This window comes from Balaenoptera musculus, chromosome 17, assembly GCF_009873245.2.
Source record: "Balaenoptera musculus isolate JJ_BM4_2016_0621 chromosome 17, mBalMus1.pri.v3, whole genome shotgun sequence".
In the NCBI taxonomy this organism is placed as follows: domain Eukaryota; kingdom Metazoa; phylum Chordata; class Mammalia; order Artiodactyla; family Balaenopteridae; genus Balaenoptera; species Balaenoptera musculus.
The window spans coordinates 37155186-37179845 of NC_045801.1; the positions used below are offsets into that span (position 1 = coordinate 37155186).

The 24660-nt window shown below is 36.1% G+C and overlaps 1 protein-coding gene across 1 annotated transcript in view; it reads right to left on the reverse strand.

The window, feature by feature from the left end:
* Positions 1 to 24660, reverse strand: part of VPS13B (vacuolar protein sorting 13 homolog B) — a 775748-nt gene that overhangs the window by 215152 nt on the left and 535936 nt on the right. The window contains exons 34-35 of the mRNA XM_036830846.1: positions 21366 to 22053; positions 731 to 868 (exon numbers count right to left, since the gene is read on the reverse strand). Of these exons, the coding sequence (XP_036686741.1) occupies positions 731 to 868; positions 21366 to 22053 (826 nt within the window). The remainder of the gene's footprint in view (positions 1 to 730; positions 869 to 21365; positions 22054 to 24660) is intronic.

Sequence of the window (24660 nt, forward strand, 5' to 3'; positions counted from 1 at the left end):
GATCTAGGTCTTTGGAGTCATAAAGACTGGAGTTTGAATGGCTCCTCTGCTACTATGATCTTGGGCAATTTACTTCATTTTTCTAAGTCTTAGCCTCCTTATTCATAAAATAGGGATAATTATAGGGCCTACTTCTTGGGTTTGTACAAGTATGTAAAGCACTTAGTACCTGGGACATAATAAGCACTCAATACCTTTTGATATCTATATCTACCTATTTAAAATTGAGTGTTAATATGTCCCAAGCACTTTGCTAAGCATTTGAAATAAGTGTATTTATGTATCTAATCCAATCTACTTATGTGTATTATCTTACGTATGTATGTCATGTATCCTATCCACCTATCCATCCATCCACCCACCCACCCATCTATCCACCCATCACCTATTTTATTCTCTTCATTTACAGGTAAGGAAACTGAGGCACAGGAGATTAGATAACTGCCTAAGGTCCCACGATTAGTAGAAAAGGTAGAAATAAAATCTTGAGTCTTTGGCTTCCAGTCAATTATTTTTTAATTGATAACTACTTTTTGCCAGACTAAAGGTAATTTTTAATGTATATTAGTATTTGCCTTTTGATCTCTAGAATGGGCAGCCTGAGAAGAGTACACGTCTGGAGGACAAATGAATTACTCATTTTTGGCAAGGAATGTCAAGATTGTTAACAGACCCAATGTACACGTTAATAGACTCATATGAAAAAAAGTTTGAATTACGACTTTCTTACCTGGTCCATTAAGAAAATCTTTAATTTGTAGCATTACAAGTGAAGGTGGAATACCACTTTTGCTGTCTATTTCTCCAGGTACTGTCTGCAACCAAACTGTGCAGTAATCAAGGGCTTCAGGCAAAGTCTTCCCAGGATCTGAAGAGACAAAATTAAAATTAAAAATGTCAATTACAACACAAACATCAATTTTGGTGTAAGAGTTTGAGCTGATAAGCAAAGAAAAAAATGGTTAAAATATTGTATGCAACCTTCATTAATGTATTTGTTTGTATACATACAGTGCACAAATACTTGCATGAAGAAAGAGACGCTCTCTCTCTACAGGTAGAATGACAAAACCATGTTTTCCAGAACCAGGCCAAAGAGGAAAAGATATTTCAAATCTTAACTCATATCATCTTTGAGTGAAGGTAAAGTTTCTGTACTCTGAGCTGCTGACTGTTAACAGTTGAATAGATTTTTTTTTTTTTTTAATGGGATGTTGGAAACAAGTTAAAGAAAAAAGGGGCAACCTTTTCAGCTTAAAAAGAGGCATATACATGTTCAAAGATGCAGTGGATTAGTACTACTTAGGGGTTATTTGATCTGTTTCAGAGTTTTACTGACATTACAATCACTTTTACTGCTAGGCTTTTGAAGTTAACTTCAGTAGCTTTCCCATAACCTTCTTAAATGATAAAATTGGTCAATCTTTTAATAGTTCCAATTATGACTAAAAGTTGACTTTTTTCAGTTTTGACTTTTTCTATTAAATACTGTGTATTTTAAACTTTTTTTAAGGTTAATATTGTATATATTTTTTAAGGTTTCATTCAGCTATTGGTGATGGCAAATGGAATTAGCTTTTTAATGCTTGGCAATCCACAGTTTTTATTGAAATAGCTCTTTAAATAAAAACAACTGCTGTGTCTTGGCATACAATGTAGTAGGCTTTTAAATATCTTCTAAATATTCACAGTTTTTCTTTAGTTTCAGGATTGTTTTACTCTCTGGGTTTTAATGGCCTCTGAATGTCAATTTTATAGGGATGTTCTTGCCATAGAGTCCATCTATTCCATTTTCAGTTGATGTGAAATGTGTTATTAAAGTGTTATTTATTTTAGTTTTTATTGATTGGATTGCTTTCAAGAATAGCATTTACATACTGTGTATTATATTCAACATATGGTTACATAGTATTACTGTCATATGTGAACCGGGCATATAAATTCTGCCTTGGAATTTGTATTTCTTGACCTTATCATGTGATCCTTATGAAATTTGGCACATATGAACCTTTATGTGATTTCAAAGAAAATACTGAAAGCAATTGATCGTGACGTTAGATCTATGTGGTAAAGATCAAACACTAAGGTAGTGCATTCTTCTCTTTTTATATGATCAGTGAATTTAAAGCAGTGAGAATATGTATAGTAGATCCATTACATAGTAACACCATACTATTCTGTCTTTCAAATATAATGGTCAAGTCTGGTGAAAGGATGGCAAAAAGTCTGTTGCTGGTAGGATCTATAATCAGTTTGTAGGTACTATGTAACCTGCCAGGACCTGAGGGTCTATTTCTAGGTTTCAGCTATGTAGCCATCATCAAGAAGAAGCCATTATTATCAAATAAATAATACTGTGCCAGACCTATATGAGACGTAATTCTTCATTTTGAAGATGATACAATCTAGAGATAGAACAGTGATCTAATGGAGAAAACAGATATGTGATGCAGCTAAATACATAATGAACAGACATGAATTAAATTGATATAGAAATATTAATATGATATGTAAAAAAACTGGCAAGTAAAACTTAGGATGAGAAGTAAAACAATTTATAAAAATCACATATTCAAACTTGTATGGCAGAAAAGGATATCATGAATATATAAAGAGTTCGTATAATCAATATAGATACTAATAGAACAATGGGTTGAGGATAGAATAAGCACCTATTTAATGAAGAAAATAAATAATAAGTAAAGAAAAACAAATGGCATAAAAACAGTTAAAAATATAAACATTAAGAGATAGCACATCTTAGCAATAATCAAAGGAAAAAATCTTTAAAAATAAGTAGGATTTTCTACCTATCAGGCCAAGACTAAAAAAATTGATAAAGCCTATGTAACACACACACACACAGACACACACAAATTCATTGTAGAACTGTTTATCATAGCAAAAAGTAGAAAACACCTTAGATGTCCATCAACAGATTAATGTTTAAATAAAAAATGATAATCCATACAGTGTTTAAAAGAATCAAAAACATTTATATGTAATTGACATAGTAAGACAGCCATTTTATATTGTTAATAGTAAATAACAAAGCAGGTTGAGTATTTTTTCATTTATTGGCCATTTAGGATTCTTCTTCTAAAAATAAGTATTCATTTTTCTATTGGGCTCTTTTTCTTACTAATTTGTAGGAGCTCCTTATATATTACAGGTGTTAATGATTTGTTTGCAATGTGTAGCAAGTGTTTTCTCTTGGTATGTTAGTTGCCTTTTAACTATATCCTGATGCTTTTTGCATGCATACTTTTTTCTTAATAATGGATTTATCCCTAGGTTGATTATATATTTTCCTATAGTTTCTTGAAGCGTTTTTAAAATTTTATTTTTACCTTTAGCTATTTAATCCTTCTGGAGAACACTGTTTTATGGAAAACAGGAAAAAACTGCTCAGTCTCACTGTTAATTAAGCATACCCAAATTAAAGCAAGAAATACATTTTTTCACTCAACAGATTAGCATAAATTTAAAAGACTGGTAATATTTTGTGTGTGGGAGGAGGAAAAATTGATCCTACCATGTATGGTGGATAAGAGTGTAAATAGGGTTGAAACGAGTGTCTACCAAAATCCTAAATATCCATGCCCTTGTAATCAGAAAGGCCACTGTCGGAATCTATCTTAAAGAGATAATTAAGAATACACAGAAAATGTCCAAAAGAGTTGACTACAGTATCATGTGAAATATTAAAAATCTGGAACAAAATAAAACTAAATATCTATCTATAGAGAAATGGTAAAATAAATTACGACTACATTGTGAATACTGCATAGAATACTATGCTGCTGATAAAAAGAAGGGAGTGAATCTGATGTACTGATATAGAAAAGCTTTAAACTGTCTTGTTAAGTGAATAAAACAAAGAAACTGACAACCAGCTTTAGTAAATTCAAAAGTAAAAGGCATATCTGCATACATACATACATACATACACACATATCTATATATACCTTTTATTCTACTGGAAGACAATCATCTTTAGGATGATCCTAAGCACAAACTGATATATGGAACTATAATTTTAGGACTACATACCAAACATTTACAAAAATTAAAATAAGAAAAAAACACTTCAAAGGATATTTGATTCCTACCTTCATCAAGGTATAGACTGGGGGAGCGGCAAATTCTGATGATGTGAATGAGAGTTTTCCAAGTAGGGGAGATGGGTTTTACACAGGTTGCTGTGTAAAGTTAAAGGGCCTTGCCATCTGGCACCCAGCATAGGAGTCTGCACTGGGGCAACTGAAGAGGAATGGGACTTAACAGAGTCAGAATAAACAATCTGGCAATAGTAGGAAGCAGAATAGGAATTACGAATTAAAGAAAATGTAAAAGTCTAGGAAAGGTATCCAAGGAAGTAAAAATTTCAATGACTATTTCCCAACAAAGTTTTACTGGTCTAATGATATTATTGGTTTAATATTATTACACCCCTGGTTTAAAAAGTACAGCTGCATTTAGAGGGCTGCTAAAAGAAGAGAATAACTGAAATTAAGAACATTGAGGAAAATACAGGTTCATGGTTGATGAATACTGAATGTATGACAGGGCTGGTGGCTACTCTCCTAGTTTTGGCTCAGATCTCTACTCTGGATATGCCTGTAGTCACTGTGGTGAGGTGAAGCAGCAGTAGTAGCAGAAACATATGTCAGAATCCCAGAGAATAGCTCAGGTTTGTAAGTCACTATTTAGTCCCTCTTGCTCTAATGGCTAGATGATGTGGGGCATGACTTCTAGACTTCCTGAACTGTCTTCAATTTAGCTTCTCCTGAATTCCATCATCAGACCTAGAAAATAGGACTCATATTACACATTCCTTGAGGTCAATATAGTTGGAAAAGCACCAGATAAACCAAGATTAAAGGAGCCTGTGAATATAATACAAATGGAGTGACAAATAGGGATGACTTTTTCATACTGGAGGCTCCTTTAGACTTTGCCAGTTTTCTTCTTCATACTCAGCGAACACCTATTTATTTAAGTACAGGAAGCTCTCAAAAGAATAAGATCCTGCTGATGTTGATGAGCACGATTACATCTACACTCTTGTCCCTAAGCCTAAGAAACAGGAGAAAGCCATATCTTATCAGGAGTAACAGAATGTGGGAAATGGGTCACAACAAACGACACACTGCTCACAGCCATGAATCCTGTTCAAAGTCAGTTAGAACTCACTTCAAGGAGACATTGGTATTGACAAAGTTGTTTGTTTTTCTTCTGGGTTGACCTGGACTCCAGAATAAAATACTTCATCGTATCATGTCACAAAGAACACTCAAAGGGAAGATTCAGAGTCTCAAGTCCACTCCCAGATGGATTAAGGTACTCCTGGCTTTTATAGAGACTTGATTCAGATTGTATTCTTTGTGCTGGTAGATTACTTTGCTCTTCTTCACAAAACTTTCATTTCACTTAACTGCTTGGGAGGTCTTCCTCTGACTCTGATAAAGTGAGTTTTGTAGTGCTGCTCATTATTGTTATTTTTTAACCCTTAGCAGATATTCACAGAGTTAAGTATGTCTTTGCTTAACATCTGAATTATATAAAATATAACATGACTCATGTGGCCAACTCAAAATGAAACTTTAAAAATGATCTTGTTTATTTTCTTTGCAATCTTCTACTTACAAAAAATTTATTTTCCAAGCTCATATAGAACAGCTGAGTGCTGAAGATTTTGTAAGCTTCCTGATTACTCTGCTTTGTTCTACTATGTGGCAGGATATTTCTTTTTCATAACTGAATTCATAAGCTGAATTTTTGGTAAGGTCCCAATGAGGAGACATTTTCCCACAGATTTCAGTGAGAATTTCCTCATTTTCAGATTGACATAATACTGAACATATAATGAAGTCCAGTTACACCAGATATCTGGTATCTTTTATACCAGATACGTCTGTCTAGTTAATTTTATACAAGATACTTCTTTTTTTTTTGCCATATGAGTAAAAACTTTGAATTTTAAAAAGCCTTGTGTCATAAGAATCTCTTTATTTGAAAGTTAAATATCTGTTACAAAGAGAACTAGAGTGAGACTCCAAACCAACATCATTTTCTTCCTCATTTTCCCCTCCCTTCTGTGACAGTTATTTTTACCAACCACAGGTTTACAATGGAGTTGATAATGCATACCTGTTACTCCTTTCTCTTGGCTACTTTTGTGCTCAGGAACACCTCTAACAAGTGAATTGGTTAGAGAAGGGCAGCAGGAGAAATTAGCCCAACAGTTATTTTCCCTGAAAGTTCCAGGCAATGTTTTCACGGAGGAAGATGCAAGTAACTATAGTCATAATAATGTTTTTGACTCTTCGATTCAATTTTCTCATGATACCCTTGGTCTTTTACATTCTATGGAAGATGAGTGCTAACTTAAAAATGGAGCAATGTCAAGGAAACAAAATTTTCCCATGATGGAGAGTTCTTGTAAATTTGTGTTACCAGAAAAAAATATTATTAGTTGAAATTTTGGGGACAAATCCTGAAAAATAAACTTTTGATTAATTGGGTTTTGGTGTACCTCACTTTAAGCATGTTTTCTTCAGTAAGCAAATAATTTGTCATCTTATTCCTGGTATTAGCTTCTTGCTGTATTAATTTAATCCTGGCTAACAAAATCTTTCTCGATATTATCAACAACTTTTGAAATTATATCATGCTTTTTCAATCCTACGGATGCTAATATTAGCATTACTGATGATATATAATTAAAATTAATGTGTTCCCTAAACTATTACTGTAGATTTAATTTCAGCAACTTTTGGCTTTGATGCCATATTGCATTGAGTTTTCTTTCTCCCCCCCACTCCCTGCCTCCCCCAGCACTGAGTTTCCTTTCTCGAGATTTACTTGTCTCCATTTTACCAATTCCAGAAAGTCCGGAAGGATCTACTGTTTTTTTAAAAGAAAAACAGACTATATATTTTATCCACCTTTAAAAAAGTTTTCAATGACCTGTTATTATTAGTCACAAGCATACTGAAGTCTGTCATAGGTAATGAGCCCAGGCCTATCCCAGGCTGCCACAGAACCAAAGTGGCATCTATGGCTGCTTAGGGAGATTGGTTCTCTTCGGCCTGAGTTATCCAGAGCTGTCATGTTTATGAAAGAGCATTTAAGTGACTCTTGATGAACTCTTGAGGGACAACTGACAGGTGATAAGATACTGTCACATGCAAGAGGTTTGTGAAACAGTTTATCACTGACCCAGGACTTACTGAACAAAGACTTTCTTTCATGGAGCTTTCTAACATTTTGTTCTATAGATGAGTTTATATCACTTTATAACACAGGAAAAAATGTAGGGTAATGAAAGAACATGAACTCTGGAGGTACACAAATCTGGTTATAAATCCTGACTCCTTAAACTGGGTAAATTTAATTTTAACTTCCTTGAGTCCCAGTTTGTTTCCAAAATGGGGATAATAAATTGTGGGGATGTTGAGAATATTATATTAGATAATATATGTAAGTGGTTTGTATGGGACATGTCATGGTAGGAGTTCAATAAACAGTTACTATTTTGTTTCTTAAGCACAAACTCTAAACAAAATAGGAGTATGTGTGTGGTATATCTTTCAAGTGTCTATTCTTCTTACTTTCTTGTTTTTGTTTTTTTTAATTTTGAAAAATCTTTATCACTTATCTAAAATCAGAGGAATATAATATAAAAGGTAAAAAATAAAAAGTGTTGTTTATTAGTGGAAATTACACTCAATTTTGATCTTAGAAGCCAGTAAACTTCTTTATATTTAACATTTAAAATAATAATTATTGAGGTTTGAAATACTAGTCAACCTATTTTACTTCCCTATCAAACACTTTTGGCTAAGGAGAAATTATACACCTGACAACTTCTCTGCATTTTGGTTCTGATAATTATCAGAATTATATTCTCACCTTCTTTCTCATCATTTAGAAATACTTGGCCTACATATGAGTCAAGGATGTAAATAATCTGCAAGCCAAAGGTGACTCCTTTCCATTTTTTAAACTAGAAGTTAGAGACTCCTTTTACAAAGGTATCTGAGTATATCAACCTTCATACAAAGAAGAGATTGAAATGACACTTTAAAATAATTTATAAGTAAACATGGTGAGTCCACCAGGATTTCAATTTCACAGGGCTTTCTTTTTTAAGGACGATCAAGAAGAGTTCATAACTAGCCAGAGTAGGGAGGGAGAAAATACCTAAAGAGGAATTAGGGTAATAGGTAAAGGCTTAGAGATTCCCTACTTTCCCTTCTGCTCTCTGACTTCATTGACAAGATGTTCCTAGATGATTCTTTAGCTGAATCCTTTTATAACCAGTCAAGAATACACAAAGGTTTTCCTTAACAGAAATTGAATAAAATTTAAAGGGAAGCATTTTGGGAGGGTCTATTGTACTAAATCAATTTGCCTCTATCTATAAAATTGATATGGTTACAGCTACCAAGGGCCTCTTTCAGAAGCCATGGTTGTACTTGGTTTTGGTATGCTCAAAAACGGTTGGAAGAATAACTTCCTGCAATGAGTGGTTACTTTCAGAATAGTCACCTTCCAACCACTGGACATGTAAAAGGCAAAGCTTCAGGTTTGCTGAGTTTCTTATGTTTTTCTGTATTTTATGATCCTTAGTTTAATGGCTATCTTATTATTATTAGTTTTTTAATGTAGCCACAGAAGCAAATGTAGTCCATGAGGGACTTCCCTGGTGGTGCAGTGGTTAAGGAATCCACCTGCGAATGCAGGGAACACAGGTTTGATTCCTGGTCCAGGAAGATCCCACATGCCGCGGAGCAACTAAGCCCGTGCACCACAACTACTGAGCCCGTGCACCTAGAGCCCGTGCTCTGCAATAAGAGAAGCCACCGCAATGAGAAGCCTGCGCACCGCAATGAAGAGTAGCCCCGCGCACAGCAATGAAGACCCAATGCAGCCAAAAATAAATAAATACATAAAGTTTTTTTAAAAAATGTAGTCCATGAAGCCTCTACAATACCTGAAAATTAAATCGTGGAGGAACCTAGATCCATAAAACACAGTAACAATGCAATGTTACAACAGCAAAATCAACCAAGAAACCAGTTCTAAATTGCTATGGATGCAAGGTCAGTGCCACCGTCTCCTTGTCAATATCTAGGCATTTGACTAACTCCATAAGTGTTTTTTCACCTCATAAGATGTGACAGGAAGGGAAGAGATTTCCTGGTTTGAAATCCCAAGCCTGGAGCCCACAGGAAGAGAAAGAAGAAAAGATTAAAATGGCTGCTGGCATGTGTCATCATCAGTGTCCGTTGGTTCTTATTTTTAGAACCAAATCTTCCATATCTTGCTAGAAGAAAGTGCATTCTTTCTACTTAATGATGCTAATCAGCAGATAATATGTGAAATATCATTTCAATGAATTCCTTTTATGTTCTAGGCTGTTCTGTGTTGTTCCTGATCTCTTTCCTATTTTGTTACTTTCATGTTAAATTCTAAGGTGGGCTTCAGATATTATATATGACATCTGATTAAAATTCAGAACAAGGAAAGAAAGGGTGCTGTCCAGTCAAAAAAATGTAGTCAAATAAATTCAAGGACAATCAACTTAATCCCAACTGTAAGTCTCTGCTCTAAGTCTGGGTTCTGCAACATTGAAAGCCAATCCAGTGGCTATAAATGATTCCTCCCATTTTTTCCTTCACTTTGAGTAGATGTTGATGACTAAAATTGGTATTAAAAAGGGCCAGGACACTAATCTTTTTATCATGTCCAAAAAGGAAAGTCTATTAAACTCTCCCTTCTACTGCTAATAACTATTGAAGTCCCAACTTATAGCTGAATATTTCATAGTTCCAAGGTATTTGATAAATATTATCTCATTTGGAGCTCAGACTAAACCATTAAACTACAAAGACCAGATATTATTATAAAGGTATACCTTGTTTTATTGCACTTTGCTTTATTGTGCTTTGCAGATATTGAATCTTTTACAGATTGAAGGTTTGTGGCAACTCTGTGTTGAGCAAGTTGATTGGTGCCATTTTTCCAAAAGCATTTGCTCACTTTGTGTCGTCACATTTTGGTCAGTTCACAATATTTCAAATTTTTTTATTATTATATTTGTTATGGTGATCTGTGATCAGTGATCTTTGATGTTACTATCATAATTGTTTTAGGGCACCACAAACCATGCCCATATAAGATAATGAACTTAATCCAAAAGTGTTGTATGTGCTCTGACTGCTCCACTGACTGGCCATTCCCCTGTCTCTCTCCCTCTCCTCAGGCCCCCCTATTCCCTGAGATACAACAGTATCGAAATTAGGCCAATTAATAACCCTACAGTGGTCTCTGAGTATTCAAGTGAAAGGAAGTGTTGCACATCTCTCACTTTAAATCAAAAGCTAGAGATGATTAAACTTAGCGAGGAAGGCACATTAAAAGCCCAGACAGGCCGAAAGCTAGGCCTCTCGCACCAGTTAGCCAAGTTGTAAGTGCAAAGGAAAAGTTCTTGAAGGAAACTGAAAGTGCCACTTCAGTGAACACATAAATGATAAGAAAGTGAAACAGCCTTATTGCTGATATGGAGAAAGTTTTAGTGGTCTGGATAGATGATCAAACCAGCCACAACACTTCCTTAAGCCAAAGCCAAATCCAGAGCAAGGCCCTAATTCTCTTCAGTTATATATAAAGGCTGAAAGAGGTGAGGAAACTGCAGAAGAAAACTCTGAAGCTAGCAGAGGTTGGTTCATGAGGTTTAAGGAAAGAGACCATCTCTGTAACATAACAAGGTGAAGCAACAAGTGCTAATGTAGAAGCTGTAGTAAGTCATCCAGAAGATCTAGCTAAAATAAGTAATGAAGGTAGCTACACTAAACAACAGATTTTCAGTGCAGACGAAACAGCCTTATATTGGAAGAAAATGCCGTCTAGGACTTTCATAGCTAAAGAGGAGAAGTCAATGCCTGACTTCAAAGCTTCAAAGGACAGGCTGATTCTCTTATTAGGGGCCAATGCAGCTGGTGACTTGAAGTTGAAGCCAATGCTCATTTACCACTCCAAAAATCCTAGGGCCCTTGAGAATTATGCTAAATCTATTCTGCCTGTGCTCTATAAATGGAACAAAGCCTGGATGACAGCACATCTGTTTACAACATGGTTTACTGAATATTTTAAGCCCACTGTTGAGACCTATTGCTTAGAAAAAAAGATTCCTTTCAAAACATTACTGTTCACTGACAATGCACCTGGTTACCCAGGAGTTCTGATGGAGATGTACAATGAGATCAATGTTGTTTTCATGCCTGCTAACACAACATCCATTCTGTAGACCATGGATCAAGGAGTAATTTCAACTTTCAAGTTTTATTATTTAAGAAACACATTTTGTAAGGCTATAACTGCCATAGATAGTGATTCCTCTGATGGATCTGGGCAAAGTAAATTAAAACCTTCTGGAAAGGATACACCATTCTAGATGCCATTAAGAACATTTGTGATTCATGGGAAGAGGCCAAAATATCAACATTAACAGGAGTTGGGAAGAAGTTGATTCCAATCCTCATGGATGACTCTGAGGGGTTCAAGACTTCAGTGGAGGAAGTAATTGCAGATGTGGTGGAAATAGCAAGAGAACTAGAATTAGAAGTGGAGCCTGAAGATGTGACTAAATTGCTGCAATCTCATGATAAATCTTTAACGGATGGGGAGTTTCTTCTTATGGATGAGCAAAAAAGTGGTTACTTGATATGGAATCTACTCCTGGTGAAGACGCCATGAAGACTGTTGAAATGACAACAAGGGGCTTAGAATATTACACAAACTTAGTTGATAAGGCAGCAGCAGGGTTTGAGATGATTGACTCCTATTTTGAAAGAAGATCTACTGTGGGTAAAATGCTATCAAGCAGCATTGCACGCTACAGAGAAATCGTGAAAGGAAGAGCCAATCAACGTGGCAAACTTCATCGTTACCTTATGTAAAGATACTGCCACAGCCACCCAAATCTTTAGCAATCGCTATCCTGATCAACACAGAGGCAAGACCCCACACCAGCAAAAAGATTAGAACTTGCTAAAGGCTCAGATGATGGTTAGCATTTTTAGCAATAAAGTATTTTTCAAGTAAGGCATGTACATTGTGTTTTAGACATAATGCTATTGCATACTTAACAGACTACACTATAGTGTGAACATAACTTTTATATGCACTGGGAAACCAAAAAATTCTTGTGATTTGTTTTACAGCAATATTTGCTTTATTGTGGTGGTTCTAGAACTGAACTCACAATATCTCTGAGGTATGCCTGTACCTATTTTAGAGATAAGCACTAAGAAATTTAGTTATTTGCATGAAAGAGCCTTGGCATTAGAGCCATGACTAAAAGTCGAAATTTCTGATTTCCACTCCCAAACCCTTCCCCATACATAAATCCCCCCCACTGGCTGGGTCACTTCTTATTTAACTTTCTCACCACAACTCTCCCTGAGTGATGTACTACAGTGCCTCCCATTTAAAAGGCCTACTTACTCGCTGAGTCCTGTCAAAGCAATAATTTCATTTCACATTACTACTGGCCAGCAAGAAACGTTCTTAGCAGCTAAATTTTCAGATAAATGTTCAAGTTGTGATCATTATGACATTAAAGTCACAGGTTAATTCTAAGCCTTTCCAGGGACATTAGCAAAACTGTTAATTCTAAAGAGACATGTAATTCAATCCTTCTCTTAAAGTCACAAGAACTAAATGAAATCAAGATATGATTTATGAGGTGTTAGAAGCCAGTTTATGATTTTCTAACTGTTGGTTTACTTAAACGTCTTCGGCACATTTTCTGCAGACCTATTCATGAAAGAGTAAAGAAGCCAATTATTACAACTGAAAATTTTCAAACTACACAATATCTATAATGGCACTGAAATGACGTGAATTTTTTTTTTTTTGGCCGATTACAACCCCTATTTTAAGTTCAGCTTAAACATATTAACAATGATGAAAAAAGCAACAACAACCATAACATTAACAATTCATTGAGCTCTATGCTGCACACTTAGCTAAGAGCTTCATATACATCGTTTAATCCTTGCAGCAACCCCAGGAGGTTGCTACCAGTATATCCCCATATTAAAGATAAGGAACTGAGGCTTAGAGAGGTTAAATAACTTGTCCAAGGTCACACAGCTGTATGTAGCAGAGCAGGGATAAGAACTCACAACTAACTCTAAATCTTGACCTCTAAATGAACTCTATTCCATGGTTGCCTCTTAATTGAACCTGAAGCCATATCTGTAACATTTATAAAACTATAAAAAGAAAGTGTCCCATACTAGAGGTATCATGGCATGGGTGTTTCTGACGTACACAGAAGTTGTGTCATAACCTGCTTTTTTAGGAAGATAAGTTCTAATCAACTGTAATTTCTGTATTTTAGTTTAGTTGATGTTTGAAAAATTACAATAAGATAAAAAGGTTGCAAGAGGGCAGAAGCAATTGTTTTCAAATTAGTTTGTTAGTCCCTAACACCCATTAACGAGTAATAAGATGACCGTGTACTGAGGGAGCAGGGGGTGGGGGTAGTGAAATCGCTCAGAATGGTTCAACTCCTTCACAATTGACCAGATGGCACAGTCATTTCTTCAAAAACAAACAAAAAGCCCCAAACAAACAAGAAGAAAAATGACTTTTTGAGGCTGCCTTGGGCTGCATAGTCAAGATATGAGGCAATTTCAAATCTGGACTCCATTACCTTAAACAAAACAAATACCAATTTTTAAATATTTATAAACACAACTAATACGATTATGTTAAAACAACTACATACATCTTTATTTAAATGAGAATTGCCAATAATACAGCTGCTACATGTAAAGGTGCTGGCAGAAGATCTCATTTCTGTTAGAGGTTGCTCCAAGTTAGAAGGGCATGGAAAAAGGCCATTATTTTAATATTTTAAAAAGAAACCTGTTAACTCACAGATATACTATCTACTTGGACTAGATGGAAAATCATTTATAGGTTATTAGTATTAATAGTCATAAAAGAAATTGAAGTTGATAATTTATACTTCAAATAATTTGCCATTTTTTTTAATTATGGAGAGTAACATGAAATACTTTCAAGTATAGCTGGTATAATTTAAGATCACTAAATTATGCAGATTGGGGACTATACTTTATTAATGACACTTTCAAAATCATAAGCAATTCTCATCATTCTTATTTCACTTCAGGTTTCTAAAATAGATGTAGATATAGGTATACATAAAGATTCCATTTTATTCTGGGTAGCATCCCATGTAGAATTAGGTTTTTTAATATATATGTGTATAAATGGTCTTATATGATACACACATATGTATATATATAGTCACATGTGCTGAGAAGGCAGATTGACATGAGGAACAATGAGTTCCACAGCATTTCCTCTTCTAACTTGATTTTATAATATATGAAAGAATATCCCTAAGGAACACATTGAGAGAACACTATTACCACCCTTTGAGTATTTGGGTATGTTCTTTGCTTAATGGTGACATGGGCAGAATCAAGTTAATGCTGACAACTCCCTGGGAGCAGTAATTATTCATTACAATATATTTAACTGATCTGTGCTTATAGATGTAAAGATATTAAAGTATCACTTTTGGAGGAAATCCTGTATTAAGTTTCTCAGAAAACCATGCCTCCACTAATGGACCAGAAAATATTTTTATTATCTTAAAATTGCAGGATTTCTGGTGCCAGCCAAAATTGGAATAAGCTCAGTACAGCCCATCTCCCATGCTGCTTAAATTAAAAACTCAAGAAAAAAGACAAAACACAAATACCTGACGACTCTCAAAAGTAAACAAGAGCAATGCAGACTGCGGAGGGGAGTTAAACTTGCAGATATGACCCCATAGTGGTGAGTTTTCCATTTTGTTTTGTTTTAGTTTTCCTCTTTTTCCTTATAACTTTGACTTGAGAGTGAGTCCTAAATTGTGGTGCACAGTGATGGCAGGAACAGCCGAAAGTCCAACAGAAACCCTGTCTGGAAGATAAGACCCCTGTGGTTTTCAATACTGTCAGGGAAACCAGCTGCTTTTTATTTTTGTTTTTTCTCTCCTAGTTTTGCCCCAAGGGTGGGCTCTGTGTGTGTGTGTGTGTGTGTGTGTGTGTGTGTGTGTGTGTGTGTGTGTATGAAGCTGTACAATGCAGTGGCTGTGCTGTGGTGGCAGTGACACAAGCATTTAAGATATTATGTAAGTATTACAACTGTGTTTCATGAGGTAAAGGTAAACCTGCTTGAAATAAATGGAAATATAGAAGTTCTCGGAAGAGAAATATAAACTACAAAAAAATAACCAAATGGAAATATTAAAACAGAAAAATCCAATAGAAATTATCCAATATGAAGAACACAGAGGAAAAAAGAAAGAACAGTGAATGGGGTCTCAGGGATCTGAAGAGCAATGTAAAAAAGCTTAACTTTGGAGTCCCAAAAGGAGAGTAGGATGATTGGTACAGAAAAATATCTAAAGAAAGAATAGCCAAAAATTTCCTAAATTTCGTTAAAAAAATATTTACAGAGTCAAGAAACTCGGAGAACCTCCAACAGGATAAATTTAAAGAAATCAAGCCCAGACACATCATATAATAAATCTCAGGAAACCAAAGATAAAGAAAAAAATCTTGAAAGCAACTAGAGGAAAACAACACATTACATATATGGAAACAATGATTGGAATTACCATGAATTTCTCATCAGAAACCACAGAGGATAGAAGAGAGTGGAACAATATCACTGAAGTGCTGAAAGAAATGTCAACCTAGAATTCTATATCCAGCAAAAATATCCTTCAGGAATGAGAGACAGAGAAAATAATACTCCCAGATAACGGAAAACTAAGAGAATTTGTTGCTACAGGCCTGCTCTAAAAGAAATGCTAAAGAAGTTCTTAATGCTGAAGGAAAATATACCAGAGGAAAACCTGGAACTTTAGGAATGAAGGAGGAGCTCTGGACATGGTAAATTCCTGGGAGAAATATAAAACATACTAGTTTTTTCCTCTTTAGTTCTTTAAAATATGTAAGATTATTGAAACAAAGGTCAAAATCTTATCTGGTAGGATTTTCAGTATGTGTAGATGTAATATATATGATAATTATAACATAAATGGGGAAGGGTAAAGAGACCTTTATGATTGTAAGGCTTTTACATTTTCTTGGAGTGTTAAAATATTACCACTAACTAGACTGACTGTGAAAGATTAAGCATATATATTGGAAACCTCAGAGCAACCACTAAAATACATTACAAAGACACACAGCCAAAAAGCAAATAGATAAATTAAACAGAATACTAAAAATTATTCTGAATTGCAGCTAGGGAAAAATCTACTACTACTAAAAAAATAAAAAATAAAATATAAAATGAAGAGTAGTCCTATTTCATTCCTCAAAATCCTAGCAGTTTTCCTTAAATCATCCCATACAAACGATACTAAGCTTTTCTAAATTGTTTCTCCGGAAGTAGAAGTTACAGTTCTTACTTAACTCTTACTTAACTTCAAGCGTTTCACAAGCTCTCCATGTCATGAAGATCCATATCCTGTTAAACTTTCATCATTAGCTATAATAAGTATAATAACTAAATGATGAGAGATGCCTGAAGGCTGAAACTGGGTCTTATTACTGGTTCCTCAGCATCTTGAGTATGTCTGATAAATAGCCAGTGTTCAAATAGAAAAAATGAATGACTACTCCCAAAGATTGCCTGAGTGTAGAAATGAAGGCACAAGAGGGGTCAGAAGTTCATACTAAAATAATGTCAAGTTGATTGTCTAAAAGAGGAGGGTGTGATCTTAAAAACCATGCTGATTAATTTAAAATAGTTACCTTGAGCTATAACACTGTATTCCAACAATGCTCAAAGGATTTTTAGTATTTGCTTTCAGGGTCTTCACTGCAATCTCTTGAATATGTCAAATAAAAATCACATCTTCATCATTTAATGTTAAAAGTACTTCCATCTTTTTAGAATTACCCCGAGCCATGCTTAAACAATGAATAAAGTCAGTGATCAAATGGCTCTTACCATTTTTATGATCCTAATGAATTAGAGAATCAAAACCTCTGAGATGACCAGGGCCTTAGAGGTCTCCTGTGTATGAATTCTTTTGTAACATTCTTATTGGTTCCCTCATTAATTAATGAGCTAAGTAAAATCTTTGACATGTTCATTTTGTATTTATATAAGAATTATGATTTTTTGGAAAATTATCTTCTGAACATGATAAGTGTTTTGAAGGAGTGACACAAAATTCTTTGTTTACTTTTTGTTCCATATGATTTCCATACAAAGTAACATTAGCACATATAATAATAGTTTATGACTTTCACATAAAACAGTAAACAATTACAAGCTGTTGTGCTAAAAGTTTTTTTACAATCAAATGTTTCTGTCCTCTTAAAAAAGAAAATCCATTATCTCCATAACAACCTCTGGCGCATCTGAAATGCTGAAATTGGGCGATCACTGAACTGCACATATATGCTAAAACTGCTACTGGTTGGCTGCCACTTGAGTTACCTTACAAAAAAGGATTAATTTTAGAATCAAGAGAGAAAGTATGAACACTACAGAAAGACATAACATGTTTCTTCTTTCATTTTTAACTTGTGATGCCTTTAACCTTTCCTTGACCTTTCTTAGAAAGTTAGCTGCCTGGTGATACCCCTTTTTGTCCCTCCAATTAAGACGTTGCCAATAGTCCTTCACTTCAGAATCCAGAAATGCAACTGGCCACTTCCACCTTACTCCTTCTCTTCCCCATGAATGTTAGTGTTACGGTTATTCATATTTTTCTCTTTTTTCTTACCCACATGGTTACTATTTCAAAGCTTCAAAAGAATCCTGGACATGGAACACTGCTTTCTTCAGGATTAAAAGCGCTACATGAAGCGTTTCTGGACGACTCAATTGGTAATGGAACTTGGATAGTTCATTCAAGTGGACCAATTTAAAATAGAAATTCCTCAAATCAGTTTTCGAAAAATAACTTCATGAATATTTAATAAAATTTATGTATTTAAGTATTGAATAAACTAATTAGTGTTCCACTAGAATATCAAAAGAAAACTTGCATCTTTAAAACAAGTCAAAATAAATTGTAATCTGATAGGGTAGTGGCTTACAGATGTCAACTTCCTGAGGCCAAAGCTAGTTTAAATATTTTTAGAAAGGTAAGTATGGGGAGACGAATTCCAAATTACAGAATGATAAAACTTTAGACCTGGAATGAGCCTTGTTGGTATCTTTTATAATCATCACATTTTACACATAAGGAAACAGAAACCCAAAGAAGTGAACTGCCGGGCTAAGATCACTCTGCTAATTAATAGGAACAATTAAATCCCAGGTTTTCTGCTTCCTAATTTAGTAATCTTTCTACTATATATTGATATTAATAACTAAAGCAGTAGCAGCAAACATTTATGAGGGCCTACTACTTGCTAGACTCAATGCTAAGTACTTTCATTAATTATCTCTTTCCGATTTCATAATCTCCCTATGACATAGATAGGTACACGTCTCCTAAGTGACAGAGTTAGAATTTCAACTCAGTTTTGTCATTTACCAAGAGAGGCTGTACTGTGTAGTCACATCATGGACACATATATACAAACTCACCAGTTAAAACAAAGAAAGGGAACCGTTTGCATGGTCTGGAGAGGGACAATGGAGGTTGACTGACAACTGAGATTCACATCTTTCTCTCCACTTCATGGATCCATACAGGTTGAGAGACTCAGAAGTCCAAAAAAATCTTGGTTTTGTATTTTAGCTCTGTTTATTGCTAAGTCTGTAATCTTGGACAAGTTACTTCTCCAAACTTTAGTTTCTTTTTATGTAAGATGGGAACATATTTCCCACAGAGTTGTTATGAGGATTAAGTGAGATAATGCATTTAAAGCAGTTAGTACAATGCCTGGCACAGACTGAATACTCAATAATTGCTAGTTGTACTTTTTTTTGTAGCCATTGTTATTTTAACTACTTGTTTTCTGACAAATTTCTCCAAGTCACTAAATTCATTTTTAAGAAACATGCTAACTTATATTGATGACTCTATTAGCATAGTGTAAATGTCCAAGAAGATGCTTTTTGTGTAAGGAAAGGCATCCACAAGAATATTATGCAAAGGATGCTCCTTAGGAGGTATGTAAGACTTTTTCCTCCCACAGGTAAGTCCCCTATACTCAATCTGGCCCATAACCTTCATCCTAAGCTTCATCTACTGAAATTGGGTTCCACATTGGTCTACGCACAAGGATGTTTTCTTAAACAAAAAATACTTTATTATTTCAACCTAGGAACCAGTTATAATTCAAATGTACACCTTTGCTATGAGCCCTGATAACTTTGCTGAACTTAGTATCTTTTAGTAGAAGCTGCTAAAGCCACCCACCCATAAAGCAACTGCAGCTGAAAGCACTTAAGGAGGGGCTTGGAATTAACTCTTATTCTCCCAATCCTACACCTACCTTTTGCCAATGCTAAGCGGACACCCAAACAGGTATCAGGTCTACAGGCATGAGTCCTTGAATCATATAACATCAACTACTTCAGCACTTCTCCCATCTCCAGTGACCTGAAGTACCCATTATATTATAGGCACTCAGTAAATGAGAACATGTTTGAAGAAGGGAGGCAGTGGTGGCTGGTAAATGTTTAACATCTGGCTCTCAGAGTAGGACAGCTGATTGACAGCATTTGCCAATATCTGTGGTGTAAATATTCTCACTATGGCGATTTAAACTACCAGTAGTTTAACAACTGTCTTTCAAAGTTCCTAAAAATTTAACAATCAGCTCTTCTGAGCCAGTATGAGCCAGCACCAGCACATCAATGGAGAGAGGGCCAGCAGGCAGCCTAGGAGGTAACCCTATAATATTCCTCCTTAGCAACTGGCCAGTTACCACTTTCTAAAGTAGAGGACTTGAACTATACCTCAGCAAGAGCCAAGGGCTCCTTTGAACCTACTTCCTTGGGCTGAATCCTGACCCTCACACCTGCTATCTACTCTCCAGGAGCCTGCTGTGTAAAATGATTCCCCTTAATGCCAAGAATGAACCAGCCTGACTTCCAGATTGGACAAATTCTCCAGATACCTCACTGCTGGCGTCCATCTGCTACACGGGAACCACCTGAGAACAATAAAATGCCTGAATTATACCCAAGCTTGCTAGGGCCCTCTTCCAATACTGGATCTTAAGACGATCCAGCTATCCTCTCTGGTAGTCTTTCCCGCCAAATCTCTAATTCTACATTAACTCAGGGAAAAGGTCTCTGTATCTTCTTTGGCCCTGTTTTCATTAGCTCTTGTTACTTAACAGCCCATACATCTTAAATCTGAACCCCTGATCACTTTCCTAGTCTCAACAGGCAACAAGCTTCAGAAGTTCAATATAATTATTATAATATATGACACTCTCTGGTTATAAGGAAGGTTTGGATGGGGCAAGAAGAGCCAGCTGGCCAACACCACTAGTAAATGTGCTTGTTGTAGATGTATAAAATCATTTTTTTTTAAAAGGAAGTAGCATTTTTAAAATTTTTATTTATTTATTTATGGCTGCGTTGGGTCTTTGTTGCTGTGCGCGGGCTTTCATTGCGGCGGCTTCTCTTGCCAGAGACCACAGGCCCTAGGCGCGTGGGCTTCAGTAGTTGTGGCTCACGGGCTCTAGAGCACAGGCTCAGTAGTTGTGGCGCACAGGCTTAGTTGCTCCGCGGCATGTGGGATCTTCCCGGACCAGGGCTTGAACCCGTGTCCCCTGCATTGGCAGGCGGATTCTTAACCACTGCGCCACCAGGGAAGCCCAGATGTATAAAATCTTTAGGTCATCTTACTTTACTAATAAACCTTCTCAAATACACTTAATATTATGCTGTTTCAGCAAGATGATTAGGGCAAAAGAATACCAAAACAATAAACTTCATTTTCTAAGGTTTTTCTTTTTTTACCTGAACAGCTGCATTGACATGGAAAGCATACCTATGGGCTACTAATATGAAAAAAACACTTTGCTTCCTAATCACTGGAAATTGTTAAGCATTTCAATAGCCCAGAAAGAGCCCCTGTTTCATTCAGTTCCTGAAAAAAAATTCAGAGGCACAGTAAGAACACCAAGGCTAAAAACCCTGTTACATTTCAAACATTTACTTAAACATGATTCAGCTGTGGGACGTGAACTTTACATATTTACATATTCTGTAGAGAAAAGAAGTCTTGTCTGGTCTGCCAGCTGTTTTCTGCTTGATCAATATTCAAAGTTTGGGACTAAAACTTAGTAAGTAGTAGTAGTGATTAGCACCCCAGTAAATCTGAAGGCTCTTACCTGTACATTTGTAATCAGAGGCCACCCCTTTAAGCACAGCATCGAAAATGGATATTTCCACTCGCTGCTTTCTGTGGTGACAACTCAGAAGCAAAGAAGGCTGGGACACAATAAAGTACAAAAAAGGTTCTAGCTGCAGGTCACCAGTTCCTCTTCGTCCAGGTTGCCGAACGATAGTTATGCCAAGCGCTTGTCTAGCAGATGACCTTGTGGATGCATGCAGACTTTCCAGAGAGATGACCCCTATTTTTTTCCCTGAAGGAAAAGATATGTTGCTGCTTAAGAGATCTTCTGCTGTAACCATGGAAATACATGCCTGGCTGGGCTTAGCGACGTCTGAATCAACTTCTGGGAGATTTAATGAACTCTTGCCTGTTTTTTCATTATCCTTTTGTTCTTGCGATTTTGATTTGGGCAAGGCCATACAAGAATAGGTCATTAGCGAGATTCTACTTGCAGTAATAAATATGTCAAAAGGAATAAAATTTAGATTTTTTACAATTGATGACTGGCGTGAGGGACGGGCAATGCGATGCTGACTGGTACCACTGTGCTGCTCTATTTGTACGATTCTGATTTTAACACTGTCACTGCCAATTCCACTATCCTGAGCACCACTGTACCGAGATGAGGTATCAGCCATGGTTCCATCATATGTATCCATTTTTTTCTGTTCTTGCTTAGAGATCTGTAAGGGAAAATAATAAAATATTTTAAACTAGTTATAGTCCAAGTGTTACTACATAAATGTTATAGAAACATGTTAAAAATGGGTCTAGTATAACTGAGAGTAAGCATAAAAACAAACTAGGCGCTCTTTCCAAAAGTGATTCAGGGCTTCCCTGGTGGCGCAGTGGTTGAGAATCTGCCTGCCAATGCAGGGGACACGGGTTCGAGCCCCGGTCTGGGAAGATCCCATATGCCGCGGAGCAACTAGGCCCGTGAGCCACAATTACTGAGCCTGCGCGTCTGGAGCCTGTGCTCCGCAACAAGAGAGGCCGCGATAATGAGAGGCCCGCGCACCGCGATGAAGAGTGGCCCCCACTTGCCGCAACTAGAGAAAGCCCTCGCACAGAAACGAAGACCCAATACACCCATAAATAATAAATAAATTAATTAAAAAAAAAAAAGTAGAGGAATTTAAACAAAAAAACTCCTAAAGAAACTCAACATTTAAAAAAAAAAAAGATTCATATTAAAATGCCAAGACAATACTTAGGATAAACATCAAATGTGCATTTCTATCATTAAAATATATTTTTCAGAGGAATTCCCTGGCGGTCCAGTGGTTAGGGCTCTGCGCTTTCACTGCAGAGGGCGTGGATTCAATCCCTGGTCGGGGAACTAAGATCCCCACAAGCCAAAAGAAAAAAAAAAAATTAAATTAAATGTACCTTTTGGTGTCAGACTTTACTTTCTTTGCCTTTTAAAGAGTTACATTAGTTAGTATTCTTTACCGTGATCTTCCAAGTAGTATAATAAACTGTTTCCAAATCATGATTACTATTGGTTGAAATTATATTTTAGGCAGGAGTAGTTTATATTGTTTACCCTGTCGTTATAAAACTGATTTATAGGATTTTGGATAGTAAAAGAGGGAAAAGTCAGTAGTCCTAAATTATGAAGGACAAAGAAAACTAAATGTGTGCCATTCAAAATGATGCTTATTTTCCTTTACTACAACAGGACTTGAAACAAGGGTAAGTGTAAGCGATCAAGCAAAATGTAAGTAATTAAAACCACTGAAGGTGGATTTTCCCTCTGTGCGCTGAATGTATCCATGATTTCTCAAAATTTTCCACCAATTGCCTACATAGAGAACAAAGAACAACTTGGTGGTAGCAGCAGTTATGACTACTTTGGCAGCACAACAGCAAGACCTCCAGTTTGATTCTTTGGTTCCCTTTTTTTAGTCTCCCAACCATTAGTTTGTGATACGCTATTTGAGACCTAGATATTTCACTTGCTTTTTCACTGAAGTCATTCAGATTCATTAAAGAAATCATGGAACATCTGAGAGAAAAACAAAATCCTCCCGACCCCCATTTTATTACCAAACATAGCCAATGGCAATCTTTCAGTGTATTTCCTTTCGTCTTTTTTCCTACCTGTGCATAGGTTCCCCCCACCCCCACCCCTTTATGGTTATAATAATACTGTAGAGACAAATTTGTAACCCTTTTTTTTTTTTTCTTCTCTGCGTTGGGTCTTCGTTGCTACATACGGGCTTTCTCTAGTTGGGGCGAGCAGGGCTACTCTTTGTTGTGGTGCATGGATTTCTCATTGCGGTGGCTTCTCTCGTTGCAGAGCACGGGCTCCAAGCACGCGGGCTTCAGTAGTTGTGGTGCGTGGGCTCAGCAGTTGTGGCTCACGGGCTCTAGAGCGCAGGCTCAGTAGTTGTGGCACACGGGCTTAGCTGCTCCGCAGCATGTGGGATCTTCCTGGACCAGGGATCAAACCTGTGTCCCCTGGATTGGCAGGTGGATTCTTAAACACTGGGCCACAAGGGAAGTCCCTGCAACCCAATTTTTTTACATGCTAATATACTCTTCATAAATGCCATTTTAAAAAGCTGCATAATATTTCATTTAGCGTTAGGAATAATTTGTTCAACTATTCCCATATAATTGGAGTTTCAGGTATTCAACTTTTGCCAACAAACATCTATGACAAACATCTAATAAGATTTTCTTAAGAGGATCTTAGAAGTGGAATTACTAGGTAAATGGTATGAAAAAGTTTAAGGTTGTCAAATATTGCCAGCACCTTTCCAAAAAGGGTGCACTGAACTATATTACGATCAGCAGTGGGAAAATATTCCCAAAGTACTGGGTATTGCTTCTCATTTTTTAGCCCATTCCTTAATTTGGTAAATATAGTATCATTTTTCTACCTGCTACAAATTATTATAAGTTGCTTGTGAAAATGTTAAAGGACAGTTAAATAATTCAAGACAATGATGTTATAGTCATTAAAATTTTTCAAATAATATTTTTTGTTAATTTATTTTAAAGTTGTTGAGGAAGGCACATTGTTGTTAGAAAAATCCAGCCTCAGGTATTTGAAACAAAAACAGCTAATCCCCGTTCTCTGAAGACACCACGTTCTTTTAAACCATTCTAGGTATACCATGCTGTTTCCCTTCCTGGAGCCCCCTTCTGAGCTCGCTGTAGCTGGCAAACATTTAGCTATCCATGAAGACTCAGAACAATGACACCTGTCTGAGAGTTTTGCTTTCAACTCTTTTCCTGCTTGGTGATCCTAATAGTTAACTCATACTTCTATTTTAGGATTT